The following is a 14959-nucleotide window of genomic DNA, read 5'->3' as shown; positions in this document are numbered from 1 at the left end:
ATTGTGTGGAGGCACAGATGTGTAGAAAGTTTGAAACATTTCTGCTGCACTCAAATGTCTAGAGAGCACAGTAGCCTTCAGAATTCTTAAATTGGAGAAGTTTGGAACAACAAGGACTCTTCCTAGAGCTGGGTGTCCCACTAAACTAAGAAATCCAAGGGGAAGGGCCTTGGTAAGAGAGATTATATAAAGATCTTGAGTGCAGATGGGAGAAATTTCTAGAAGTTCAGCCATCACTGCAGCCTCCACCAATCTAGGCTGTATGTAAGAGTAGCCAGAAAGAAGCCTCTCCTCAGTAAAAGACACATGAAAGCACCTAAAGGACTCTCAGACTGTGAGAAACAAGATTCTCTGGTCTGATAAAACCAAGATTGAACTTTTTGGCCTAAATCGTAAGCATCATGTATTGAGGAACTCAGGCACTGCTCATCACCTGCTCAATACTATCCCTACAATGAAGCATGGTGGTGGCAGCGTCATGCTGTGGGGGTGTCTTTCAGTGGCTGGGACAGGGAGACTGGTCAGGGTGGAGGGAAAGCTGAACAGAGCAAAGTACAGATATATTCTTAATGGAAACCTGACGCCGAGTGCTTTGGACCTCCAACAAGCCATTGACCCTAAGCACACAGCCAAGACAACAGAGAAGCACCTTAGAAATAACTCTGTGAACGTCCTTCAGTGGTCCAGCTAGAGCGCTAACTTGAACTCATGGGGTATTGAGTGCAGATTGATGGGGGAAATATATATATATTTTATCTTAGCACAAGTTCATAAGATAACAGAAGGTGAAAAAAGTGAAAGGGTCTGAAGACTTTCAGCCTCTCCTACATCAGCTGACACCAGTATTGTAAAAATTGCTATTTTTTTTTCTTTAGCTCTGGACCGAACCAATGGAGAGATCAGCTGCGACCTTCCCAGCTCCTCCATATATTTGCCCAGCAGCGCAAGCTCAAGCCTCCAGTCTTCAAGAACAACAGGATTTCATTCCAGAATCACGAGTACAGCCTCTCTGATTTTGGTGAGATAAACAAATTTTACTGATTTCTTTTGACTAAAGGGATATCAGTCTCAAAAATATATATGATGGTATTTATAATTTTTTTTTTATCCTGATTATTAAAGAGGGTACCAAATTATTACCGGACAGAAAAAATCGCAAAGAATTGCGGACCCACAAGGAGCCTTAACTATCACCAAAGAAATTGCACAAAAATCTTCGCATAGTAAACATAAATAAACTTTATGAACAATGTAAAATACATACATGAAGATAAAAAAAGGCAGCACAAAGGTGGAACATAAAGGAGAGGAATAGGACCCAAGGAGGGGCTGGGAGGTCAGCACACCAGGAATCAGGGAAAAATATTATAATATTCAAATGCTAGTCACCAAGAAACCTCAAGACAATAAGCCCCAAACAATAGAAAATGGAGGCAAATGTGAGGATAAACAGACATGGTGATTAAAAGAAAAAGATAAGCATACCCTGAGTGGTGTGTCGATCTCTCAGCCGCCTCCTGACCCAACGCCGTTTCGCCAGTAATCTGTACATCCCCAGAAGAAGTCAGATTACTGGTGAAACGGCGTTGGGTCAGGAGGCGGCTGAGAGATCGACACACCACTCAGGGTATGCTTATCTTTTTCTTTTAATCACCAAGTCTGTTTATCCTCACACTCTTATTGTCTTGAGGTTTCTTGGTGACTAGCATTTGAATATTATAATATTTTTCCCTGATTCCTGGTGTGCTGACCTCCCAGCCCCTCCTTGGGTCCTATTCCTCTCCTTTGTGTTCCACCTTTGTGCTGCCTTTTTTTATCTTCATGTATGTATTTTACATTGTTAATAAAGTTTATTTATGTTTACTATGCAAAGATTTTTGTGCAATTTCTTTGGTGACTGATTATTAAAGAGCAGACTTCCTCTATTCCATGTGAAAGTTGGAAGTCCAAGTAGCCACCTTTCATGGAAAACTTAATCTTAGATGTATACGAACCAAACCTGCCTTTTATGGTTGGACCTGCTGATCATCTATGCTTTTAGTGGCCTCCTGACTCTCTCCTGACGGCATACTGTTAGGGGAGAGAAGGATCAGGCTGTAGGATTTCAACATTTCTAATTTCAAAATTCCTACAAACTTCCCACTTTGGAGAACATTTATGCAAACACTGCCCCTTTCCACCGCTTTTCGAAGTCAGCCCCACGCCTTTCCCAGGCAACCATGAATGTGCTCGGCTCTGGCAGCTCCATCCCTCCGACTAAGCCCCACTCCAATTTAGAAATGTGATGAGGGCTGCTATCCATGGGCAAAAAGTTGCATATTTTTGGACAATACCAATTTTATAAAGTATATATAGATTTGGAGACTGTAATAATGGTGACGTACATGCTACATCTCCAAATTTCTTTCTATTTTCTTTTTGACAGAGGATGATAAACTCACCAATCCACATCTGGGACCCCTAGAGGAATGCCTCGCCCTATACATCTTGCGGAAACAGACCATTGTGTGTGAACATGTTGAGACAAGATCTCTGTACAGCCCCTTACAGCCCGAAATAGAACAGGTAGGGGACCTTTATCATACCCAATATAAAGCTGCAGGACTCAGAAAGAGTTGACCTCAGTGAGACAGTGACCAAAATCAAAGGCAGATCCTGATAACAAGATGGTGAGAGTCGTCGTGGGGAGGTCGGGGCAGGTGCATTGGCACCACATCTGTCACATTCCCCAGTACTATGTATTTTACAAGCGTCTGTACAGATTTATTAGTCGCTCATAAATTTACTAGAATTTTCCTCATTGTTATTACATAATGTTTTCGTTCATTTTAAAGTAACTAGAAAAAGTTCTATAAATTTCAACACTTAAAGTAAATCTCTCGCCCCGGCCACATTCTTTATTGGCATGAGAGCGTCTGACGTCTGACGCTAAGCTCTGCCCCCCCCCCCTCGCTACCTCGAGCGGAGTGTGCAGGCCATCTGGGCATGGTGGAGACGTCGATAGCCCGGGCATGTTGAGGCAGCTCAGGTGTGAAGCGAGGCAGAGGATCAGCGCTGCCGGACAAGAACAAGGCTCGCGCAATCATACCAGAGTGTTTAGAGGAAAAAGTGTCAGGGCACCGAATTCACCCGGGAACTGTGAAGGTGGTAGTGAGAGAAAGTGGAAGGTGGTGAGGGGGTCAGTTTGGCGGATTGTGCCTGCTTTGGAAGGAGGAGGACACTCCATTGGAGGTGGTGGCTGGAAGTTGGAGGGGTCTCCCCCACGATTGTTTGAGGAAAGGGGGGTTGTGGTCTGAGTCTTATATCATTGGCAGCACATGCCCCCCGCCCTCATAAGTTTACAAACTTTTTTCCTCCTATGAATCTCTGAGGAAAAAAGGAGTATGGACATTGTTTTACTAACTGTATGTGCCTCCTTTCCACGTTAACCACCTTTCTAATGAACCTGCTAACCCTTAACCGCCAACCTGTCAATTTTGGGGTTATATCGCTGGCGCTATGAGAAGAAAGACTATAAAAACTCCCAAATTTGGGGAGTCGCTGATAGCAGTGTCCCTGTACTGGTTTTCCCCTATTTAATATCTTGGATATATACCCATTGGAAGTGCCACAGAAAAAGAGAAAAAACGGAAGAGAGAAGGGGAAGAAGGAAAAAGAAAAAGAGAAAGGAAAGGGAAGAAAAAAAAAAGGTGGACCAACCGGGGCCCCGTAATAATAGGAGATCTGGAACTGGGTTGGAAACTAGGCAGAAACGGAATGCTTTAAATAAGTATGTGATCCCTTCAACTCCCACACTGAGATCTGCTGATTCTGGGAAAGAGACTAGATCCTAGAGGGATTAGATCCTCAATTGAAAGAAAGTTTGATACTTAATGACCAAGGGGGATATGTAATGAATGATGTAACAACTGAAATTGATGCTAAAATGGTAAAAGAGATTTTCATACTGCGAACAGACTTGAGAATGTGATGAGGAAATTAGTAACCCAGATTGGGTCGGTACAAACAGATGTGAGTCTGATTAGAGACGACTTAGTCAAGTTGAGAGAACGCTGGCAGGAGATGGAGAATAGAGCATCGGCAGTGGAAGATTTAGTATGTAAATTGGGGAAGGATGAGGCCCTGGAAAATAAACTAATAGATTTAGAAGATAGGACAACAAGAACCAATCTGATAAGTGTGGGAATACCAGAGGGGACAGAGGGACCCAATTGTGGTGAATTTATGGAGAAATGGTTCCTTGAAAATTGTAAACCTGGAACTCTCTCTAGTCATTTTGTGATAGAGAAAGCCCATAGGGTTCCTAGCAAAAAGAGAATACCAGAGACTCATCCAAGATCAATTTTGGTCAAACTCCTACTCTCCAAAGATTGGGACGCTATTTTGCAAGATTCCAGAACCTCAATTGTGCAGAAAAAAAAATATAGATATAAAAAAGAGATTGAGACTAGCCGGATTGAGGTATAGTCTGATATTTCCTGCTAAGCTTCGAGTAGAATATCAGGATAGATCTTTTTTCTTTCAGTCTCCTGAAGAAGTCAATGATTAGGCAGATTTAAAGGGCCTGTGAGAAGTGTATTGAAATATAAAAAGGCGATGGGGGGGGGATATAGGGAGTAATATGCATAGTTATAGAGCTGTCTCTCTTTTTTAGAGGGGAGCTACTCAGGGGGGGGGGAGGTATGCGGCATCCTTTGGGGAGAGAGAGGAGGGATAAAGTTTTTTTCCTCTTTGAATAATGAGAGAAGTATCACTTAGGCCTCTTTCACACGAGCGTGTCCGGATAAGGTCCGGATGCATTGCGGCAAACCCGTGAGAGTAGGTACCCAATTGCAGTCAGTTTTGACTGCGATTGCATTCCGTTGTTCAGTTTTTATCGCGCGGGTGCAATGCGTTTTGCACACACGTGATAAAAAACTGAATGTGGTACCCAGACCCGAACTTCTTCACAGAAGTTCAGGTTTGGGTTCAAGGTTGTGTAGATTGTATTATTTCCCCTTATAACATGGTTATAATGGAAAATAATAGCATTCTGAATACAGAATGCATAGTACAATAGGGCTGGAGGGGTTAAAAAAAATATATAAATAATTTAACTCACCTTAATCCACTTGTTCGCGCAGTCGGCATCTCTTCTGTCTTCATCTGTGAGGAATAGGACCTTTGATGACGTCACTGCGCTCATCACATGGCCCATCACATGATCTTTTACCATGGTGATGGATCATGTGACGGACCATGTGATGAGCGTAGTGACGTCATCATAGGTCCTATTCCTCAAAGAAGAAGACAGAAGAGATGCCGGCTGTGCGAACAAGTGGATTAAGGTGAGTTAAATTATTTTATTTATTTTTTTAACCCCTCCAGCGCTATTGTACTATGAATTCTGTATTAAGAATGCTATTATTTTCCCTTATAACCATGTTATAAGGGAAAATAATAATGATCGGGTCCCCATCCCGATCGTCTCCTAGCAACCGTGCGTGAAAATCGCATCACATCCGCACTTGCTTGCGGATGCTTGCGATTTTCACGCAGCCCCATTCACTTCTATGGGGCCTGCGTTACGTGAAAAACGCACAATATAGAGCATGCTGCGATTTTCACGTAACGCAAAAGTGATGCGTGAAAATCACCGCTCATGTGCACAGCCCCATAGAAATGAATGGGTCCAGATTCAGTGCGGGTGCAATGCGTTCAACTCACGCATTGCACCCGCGCGGAAAACTCGCCCGTGTGAAAGAGGCCTTAATGTTTGGGGGTTAAGAGAAAGATTAAAAAAGTACGCCATTTTTCATTAGATGAGGAGATGCATTTGGATAGGGATTCTTTGAGGTGGGTGGAGAAGAGATGGATAGAGGTTGGGTATCATTCTACATATTCATCATATTCTAGAGGAGTGTCTATTTTGGTGCATAATAAAGTTAACTTTGAATGCATGCAAGGCGGACGACTGCGGCAAGTATAAACCATGTCCAGATGGTGATAGCAAATATTTATATTCCACCCCCATATAAACCTGATGTGATTTATGATTTGCAGAGGTATGTAGGCAGGCAGGATTGTATGCTGATTGCAGTAGGCGATAATAATGAGGTGATGGATTTAAGTAAAGATAGATTATCTAATAGTAAAGCTGCATTTCATAATAATAACCTGGCAGTAAAGATAGATTATCTAATAGTAAAGCTGCATTTCATAATAATAACCTGGCCAATTTAATAGCTGAGTTTGACTGGGTGGATGTTTGGCGCTTATTGAATCCGGAAGAAAGAAATTATTGGAGATTAAAAGATTAAAATTGCTGGAAAAAATATATAACACAAATAAAATATGTCCCTATGGCTCTTTCAGATCACGGTGCTGTTGTTATGGAGGTGGAGCTCATGACTAGACAGGTCCCTCCATTGTTTAAGTTTAATTTTTACTCTGTTAAAAGATAAGGAAGATATTAAGGAAGAACTAAAGGTTTTTTTTCAGGTTAATAAAGATTCAACTAATAAGCAGGTGGTTTTTGGATACGGCGAAGGCTTTCCTAAGAGGAGTTCTGCTTAATAAAGTGAATTATTTAAAGAAAAAAGTAAAAGAGAAGAAAAAAGATTGCAGAACAGAAGTTAGAGGAGGCTAGAGTAAGTTGTGTGGTTGACCCCTCATTGGAAAGGCTGAAAAAATGGGAGGAGGAACAAGAGAAGGTTAAAGACATATACTGAAAAAGCTCAAACAACATTGTTTTTTCAGGGGGTCGAGTTTTTTTCGAAGGGTGAAAAAGTGGGTAAGACTCTAGCTAATATAGTTAAAAACCAACAGAGAAAATCCTGGATAGGGGTAATAATAAATAATAAGGGACAGATTGTAAAAACCCCGGAACAGATATGTGAGGTTTTTGGTACCTATTATCAGGATTCATATAAGTCAAAAATATATAATGAAAAAGAAGAATTATGTCAGTATTTGAATGGGTTGACTTTTAAAAAAGTGTCAATAAGTCAAAGAGACCAATTGGAGAAGGAAACACAACTGGAAGAGTTAGAAAGGGCCTTGAGATCTGTTAGGGATGGGAAAGCGCCAGGAGGAGATGGATTACCATTTAAGATATGTAAGGAGTTCAGTCAAATAATCCTACCAGAATGAAGGGAAACCCTGTGTGAGGCCATGAGGGCAGAAAAGTTGCCGGATTCTATGGATGAAGCTATTATTGTTTTGATTCCCAAAGACGGTAAGGATTTATTATAAAACGGAATCATATAGACCTATATCGTTGTCGAATACTGAGATAAAATTATTTGCAGACAGATTATCAAAAATAATTAAAACTATAGTAAGTGAAGATCAAACAGGTTTCATTCCTGGGAGATTAATCAGTTCTAATATTAGGAGGGTGTTTTCTAATATAGTGGGAAATAAACAAAAAGATAGTAAAAAAAATATATTATCTCTGGATGCAACTAAAGCGTTCGATCGCGTAGAATGGGATTATTTGTGAGAGGTTCTTAGATGTTTCGGTTTTATAAACTGGACAAAATTAATATATTCGCACCCTAGATCTAGGGTATCAGCGGATGGGGTTATGTCCCTGCTTTTTGCCCTTTCGAGGGGCACTAGGCAGGGATGTCCCCTATCCCCGCTGCTCTTTGCAATTGCGATAGAACCATTAGCTATTATAATCCGTGAAAATGACGAGATTGAGGGATTCCAATATGTATTAAAGAAAAAATATCGTTGTATGCTGATGACATTTAGATTTTTTTTGGGTAACACTGAGGTGGATTTAGGTAAAATAATGAATATTATAGATAAGTTTGGATGTTTTTCAGGATTAAAAATAAATTGGGGGGAAAAAAAATCACATTTGATGTTATTAGAGGAGGGAAATTTGAATAAGAGTATAGATGTACACATAGCAGATAAAGGAGGTAGTTTTAAATATTTAGGGATAAATATCTCAAGAAATTTGGAGGAGTTTGTAAAACTAAATGTGGCTCCTCTCTTAAAAGAACTGAGAAAGAGAATCCATATTTGGAGGAGATCAATGATGGGTCGAATTCATTTGATAAAGATGTTTTTTCTCCCTAAGGTTTTGTTTGTATTACAAAATGCTCCGGCCTTGTTGCCCAAAAACATTTTTGGGAATTTGGATAAGTTAATAATGAGGGGATTTATCTGGAAAGGGGGAATATCTAGGGTAAAAAAGAAATACTCCAGTTACCCGATTAAGAGGGGGGTTTATCTTTTCCGAATTGGTATTTATACTTTTTGGTTTCACAATTTGGATATATAAACGAGAGCGAAGTAAGTCCAACGTTGAGAGAGTATTTAATGGAAATGGGGGTTAAGACTAAGCAGACCAGATTCATGGAGGTCTTGGAATCAGGTGTATTGGGGAATGCAAGTACTGATAATCAAATATTACATTTAATGGATTACACTTGGAGAGAAATTTAAAAAATAATAGGTATTAAGGGTTATTTAAAACGCACTCCATTATGGAATAATATAAATTTGAGTGATATTCAGAAAATTAAACAATATGTAAATTGGGAGATTAGAGGGGTAAATTTGTAATGTCACATTTTTGAGGGAGATAAATTGGAGGATTTTGAAACTTTGATTAGGGAGTTTGGGATCCCAAAAAATTATTATTTTAAGTATTTACAAATAAGGGATGCAATTAGTTCAGAAGACGACTCGGAGATATATAGAAAAGCCTCTTCAGAAAAGATTGATCAACTTCTCAGGGACGAAAAGGCTAAGGGTAGTATTTCACGGAGATATAAATTACTAATGAAAGTAACACAAAGATTAAAATAGTAAAGAGAAATGGAAAAAAGATATTGAAGATTTGTCCAGTGAGAAATGGGAAGATGTTTTGAATATCAGGCCTTTGGTCTCATTAAAGGCCTCTCATGGGGTTCCCCAGATCTTCACAGGTTATATTGTACACCCCTAATGTTAAAAAAAAAGGGTTTAAGAGATACAGATGAATGTCCGAGATGCTGTGAAGAACAGGCAGGTCTAGTGCATTTAAATTGTTTAGGTATTGGTCTGAACTAGCAGTTATTATTGAGAAAGCTCTGGGAGTGCCGATTTATGGGGATCCTGTGGTTTGTATATTGGGGGGCACTATTCATTTGAGATTGTGGAAGGTGGTGAAACAAGCACTTCGTAAGCTACTGTTCCAGGCGAGATTGCTTATCTTGAAAAAACGGACGGAAAAAGACCAGCCTTCTGTGCGTGAATGGAAGAAATCTGTGAATAAAATGATAAAAAGGAAAGGATAATTTATGACAATTAGGGGTACAAAGGGTTGTTTTGCACAAATATGAGATCGATGGTTTAATAATATATAAGCGTTCTCCAGTATAATCCACATATACCACCACTGAGACCAGAGGAGTCTTACCTTCCCTCCCAGCATTCTCTATACAACAGAGATCTTCTCGTTATAAGGCGGGGGTGGGGGGGGGGGGGGGGCTTGGGCTTTGTTTTTTGTTCTTGATTGACATATTACTCATCCCAAAATCACTGGACCCCCAGGGGTATGGTCAAGAGCTGTATTCATAAAATCTTCCAAGAATGTATGGTATGTATTCAGCAATTCCACCAGCAGAATAGTGAGTGCAGCTGTGAGGTATATTACAGAATGTAACTCAGGATCAGTACAGGATAAGTAATGTATGTACACGGTGACTGCACCAGCAGAATAGTGATTACAGCTCTGGAGTATAATACAGGTTATACCTCAGGATCAGTACAGGATAAGTAATGTATGCACACAGTGACTGCACCAGCAGAATAGTGAGTGCAGCTCTGGAGTATAATACAGGATGTAACTCAGGATCAGTAATGTATGTACACAGAGACTGCACCAGCAGAATAGTGAGTGCAGCTCTGGAGTATAATACAGGATGTAACTCAGGATCAGTAAAGGATAAGTAATGTATGTACACGGTGACTGCACCAGCAGAATAGGGATTACAGCTCTGGAGTATATAACAGGTTGTACCTCAGGATCAGTACAGGATAAGTAATGTATGCACACAGTGACTGCACCAGCAGAATAGTGAGTGCAGCTCTGGAGTATAATACAGGATGTAACTCAGGATCAGTACAGGATAAGTAATGTATGTACACAGTGACTGCACCAGCAGAATAGTGAGTGCAGCTCTGGAGTATATTACAGAATGTAACTCAGGATCAGTACAGGATAATTAATGTATGTACACGGTGACTGCACCAGCAGAATAGTGATTACAGCTCTGGAGTAAATAACAGGTTGTACCTCAGGATCAGTACAGGATAAGTAATGTATGCACACAGTGACTGCACCAGCAGAATAGTGAGTGCAGCTCTGGAGTATAATACAGGATGTAACTCAGGATCAGTAATGTATGTACACAGAGACTGCACCAGCAGAATAGTGAGTGCAGCTCTGGAGTATATTACAGAATGTAACTCAGGATCAGTACAGGATAAGTAATGTATGTACACGGTGACTGCACCAGCAGAATAGTGATTACAGCTCTGGAGTATAATACAGGTTGTACCTCAGGATCAGTACAGGATAAGTAATGTATGCACACAGTGACTGCACCAGCAGAATAGTGAGTGCAGCTCTGGAGTATAATACAGGATGTAACTCAGGATCAGTAATGTATGTACACAGAGACTGCACCAGCAGAATAGTGAGTGCAGCTCTGGAGTATAATACAGGATGTAACTCAGGATCAGTACAGGATAAGTAATGTATGTACACAGTGACTGCACCAGCAGAATAGTGAGTGCAGCTCTGGAGTATAATACAGGATGTAACTCAGGATCAGTACAGGATAAGTAATGTATGTACACAGTGACTGCACCAGCAGAATAGTGAGTGCAGCTCTGGAGTATAATACAGGATTTAACTCAGGATCAGTACAGGATAAGTAATGTATGTACACAGTGACTGCACCAGCAGAATAGTGAGTGCAGCTCTGAGGTATATTACAGGATGTAACTCAGAATCAGTACAGGATAAGTAATGTATGTACACAGTGACTCCACCAGCAGAATAGTGAGTGCGGCTCTGGAGTATAATACAGGATGTAACTCAGGATCAGTACAGGATAAGTAATGTATGTACACGGTGACTGCACCAGCAGAATAGTGATTACAGCTCTGGAGTATAATACAGGTTGTACCTCAGGATCAGTACAGGATAAGTAATGTATGCACACAGTGACTGCACCAGCAGAATAGTGAGTGCAGCTCTGGAGTATAATACAGGATGTAACTCAGGATCAGTAATGTATGTACACAGAGACTGCACCAGCAGAATAGTGAGTGCAGCTCTGGAGTATAATACAGGATGTAACTCAGGATCAGTACAGGATAAGTAATGTATGTACACAGTGACTGCACCAGCAGAATAGTGAGTGCAGCTCTGGAGTATAATACAGGATGTAACTCAGGATCAGTACAGGATAAGTAATGTATGTACACAGTGACTGCACCAGCAGAATAGTGAGTGCAGCTTTGGAGTATAATATAGGATGCAACTCAGGATCAGTACAGGATAAGTAATGTATGTACATAGTGACTGCACCAGCAGAATAGTGAGTGCAGCTCTGGAGTATAATACAGGATGTAACTCAGGATCAGTATAGGATAAGTAATGTATGTACACAGTGACTGCACCAGCAGAATAGTGAGTGCAGCTCTGGAGTAAATTACAGGATGTAACTCAGGATCAGTACATGATAAGTAATGTAATGTATGTACACAGTGACTGCACCAGCAGAATAGTGAGTGCAGCTCTGGAGTATAATACAGGATGTAACTCAGGATCAGTACAGGATAAGTAATGTATGTTTACAGTGATTACACCAGCAGAATAGTGAGTGCAGCTCTGGAGTATAATACAGGATGTAACTCAGGATCAGTACAGGATAAGTAATGTATGTACACAGTGACTGCTCCAGCAGAATAGTGAGTGCAGCTCTGGAGTATAATACAGGATGTAACTCAGGATCAGTACAGGATAAGTAATTTATGTACACAGTGACTGCACCAGCAGAATAGTGAGTGCAGCTCTGGAGTATAATACAGGATGTAACTCAGGATCAGTACAGGATAAGTAATGTAATGTATGTACACAGTGACTGCACCAGCAGAATAGTGAGTGCGGCTCTGGAGTATAATACAGGATGTAACTCAGGATCAGTACAGGATAAGTAATGTATGTACACAGTGACTGCACCAGCAGAATAGTGAGTGCAGCTCTGGAGTATAATATAGGATGTAATTCAGGATCAGTACAGGATAAGTAATGTATGTACATAGTGACTGCACCAGCAGAATAGTGAGTGCAGCTCTGGAGTATAATACAGGATGTAACTCAGGATCAGTATAGGATAAGTAATGTATGTACACAGTGACTGCACCAGCAGAATAGTGAGTGCAGCTCTGGAGTAAATTACAGGATGGAACTCAGGATCAGTACATGATAAGTAATGTAATGTATGTACACAGTGACTGCACCAGCAGAATAGTGAGTGCAGCTCTGGAGTATAATACAGGATGTAACTCAGGATCAGTACAGGATAAGTAATTTATGTACACAGTGACTGCACCAGCAGAATAGTGAGTGCAGCTCTGGAGTATAATACAGGATGTAACTCAGGATCAGTACAGGATAAGTAATGTAATGTATGTACACAGTGACTGCACCAGCAGAATAGTGAGTGCGGCTCTGGAGTATAATACAGGATGTAACTCAGGATCAGTACAGGATAAGTAATGTATGTACACAGTGACTGCACCAGCAGAATAGTGAGTGCAGCTCTGGAGTATAATATAGGATGTAATTCAGGATCAGTACAGGATAAGTAATGTATGTACATAGTGACTGCACCAGCAGAATAGTGAGTGCAGCTCTGGAGTATAATACAGGATGTAACTCAGGATCAGTATAGGATAAGTAATGTATGTACACAGTGACTGCACCAGCAGAATAGTGAGTGCAGCTCTGGAGTAAATTACAGGATGGAACTCAGGATCAGTACATGATAAGTAATGTAATGTATGTACACAGTGACTGCACCAGCAGAATAGTGAGTGCAGCTCTGGAGTATAATACAGGATGTAACTCAGGATCAGTACAGGATAAGTAATGTATGTTTACAGTGATTACACCAGCAGAATAGTGAGTGCAGCTCTGGAGTATAATACAGGATGTAACTCAGGATCAGTACAGGATAAGTAATGTATGTACACAGTGACTGCTCCAGCAGAATAGTGAGTGCAGCTCTGGAGTATAATACAGGATGTAACTCAGGATCAGTACAGGATAAGTAATTTATGTACACAGTGACTGCACCAGCAGAATAGTGAGTGCAGCTCTGGAGTATAATACAGGATGTAACTCAGGATCAGTACAGGATAAGTAATGTAATGTATGTACACAGTGACTGCACCAGCAGAATAGTGAGTGCGGCTCTGGAGTATAATACAGGATGTAACTCAGGATCAGTACAGGATAAGTAATGTATGTACACAGTGACTGCACCAGCAGAATAGTGAGTGCAGCTCTGGAGTATAATATAGGATGTAATTCAGGATCAGTACAGGATAAGTAATGTATGTACATAGTGACTGCACCAGCAGAATAGTGAGTGCAGCTCTGGAGTATAATACAGGATGTAACTCAGGATCAGTATAGGATAAGTAATGTATGTACACAGTGACTGCACCAGCAGAATAGTGAGTGCAGCTCTGGAGTAAATTACAGGATGGAACTCAGGATCAGTACATGATAAGTAATGTAATGTATGTACACAGTGACTGCACCAGCAGAATAGTGAGTGCAGCTCTGGAGTATAATACAGGATGTAACTCAGGATCAGTACAGGATAAGTAATTTATGTACACAGTGACTGCACCAGCAGAATAGTGAGTGCAGCTCTGGAGTATAATACAGGATGTAACTCAGGATCAGTACAGGATAAGTAATGTAATGTATGTACACAGTGACTGCACCAGCAGAATAGTGAGTGCGGCTCTGGAGTATAATACAGGATGTAACTCAGGATCAGTACAGGATAAGTAATGTATGTACACAGTGACTGCACCAGCAGAATAGTGAGTGCAGCTCTGGAGTATAATATAGGATGTAATTCAGGATCAGTACAGGATAAGTAATGTATGTACATAGTGACTGCACCAGCAGAATAGTGAGTGCAGCTCTGGAGTATAATACAGGATGTAACTCAGGATCAGTATAGGATAAGTAATGTATGTACACAGTGACTGCACCAGCAGAATAGTGAGTGCAGCTCTGGAGTAAATTACAGGATGGAACTCAGGATCAGTACATGATAAGTAATGTAATGTATGTACACAGTGACTGCACCAGCAGAATAGTGAGTGCAGCTCTGGAGTATAATACAGGATGTAACTCAGGATCAGTACAGGATAAGTAATGTATGTTTACAGTGATTACACCAGCAGAATAGTGAGTGCAGCTCTGGAGTATAATACAGGATGTAACTCAGGATCAGTACAGGATAAGTAATGTATGTACCCAGTGACGGCACCAGCAGAATAGTGAGTGCAGCTCTGGAGTATAATACAGGATGTAACTCAGGATCAGTACAGGATAAGTAATGTAATGTATGTACACAGTGACTGCACCAGCAGAATAGTGAATGCAGCTCTGGAGTATAATACAGGATGTAACTCAGGATCAGTACAGGATAAGTAATGTATGTACACAGTGACTGCACCAGCAGAATAGTGAGTGCAGCTGTGGAGTATAATACAGGATGTAACTCAGGATCAGTACAGGATAAGTAATGTATGTACACAGTGACTGCACCAGCAGAATAGTGAGTGCAGCTCTGGAGTATAATACAGGATGTAATTCAGGATCAGTACAGGATAAGTAATGTATGTACACAGTGACTGCACCAGCAGAATAGTGAGT

General features: G+C 40.7%; 1 protein-coding gene across 7 annotated transcripts in view; it reads left to right on the top strand.

Moving 5' to 3' along the window:
• Positions 1-14959, top strand: part of DYSF (dysferlin) — a 317684-nt gene that overhangs the window by 279168 nt on the left and 23557 nt on the right. For all 7 annotated transcript variants that reach the window (XM_040419360.1, XM_040419355.1, XM_040419359.1 and 4 more), the window contains 2 exons: positions 876-1018; positions 2426-2565. In XM_040419360.1, coding sequence (XP_040275294.1) covers positions 876-1018; positions 2426-2565 — 283 coding nt within the window. The remainder of the gene's footprint in view (positions 1-875; positions 1019-2425; positions 2566-14959) is intronic.

The sequence above is a fragment of the Bufo bufo genome, chromosome 2, assembly GCF_905171765.1.
Source record: "Bufo bufo chromosome 2, aBufBuf1.1, whole genome shotgun sequence".
In the NCBI taxonomy this organism is placed as follows: domain Eukaryota; kingdom Metazoa; phylum Chordata; class Amphibia; order Anura; family Bufonidae; genus Bufo; species Bufo bufo.
Note: the sequence above shows the minus strand (reverse complement) of the source record. Positions and strands in the feature narration are given on the sequence as shown.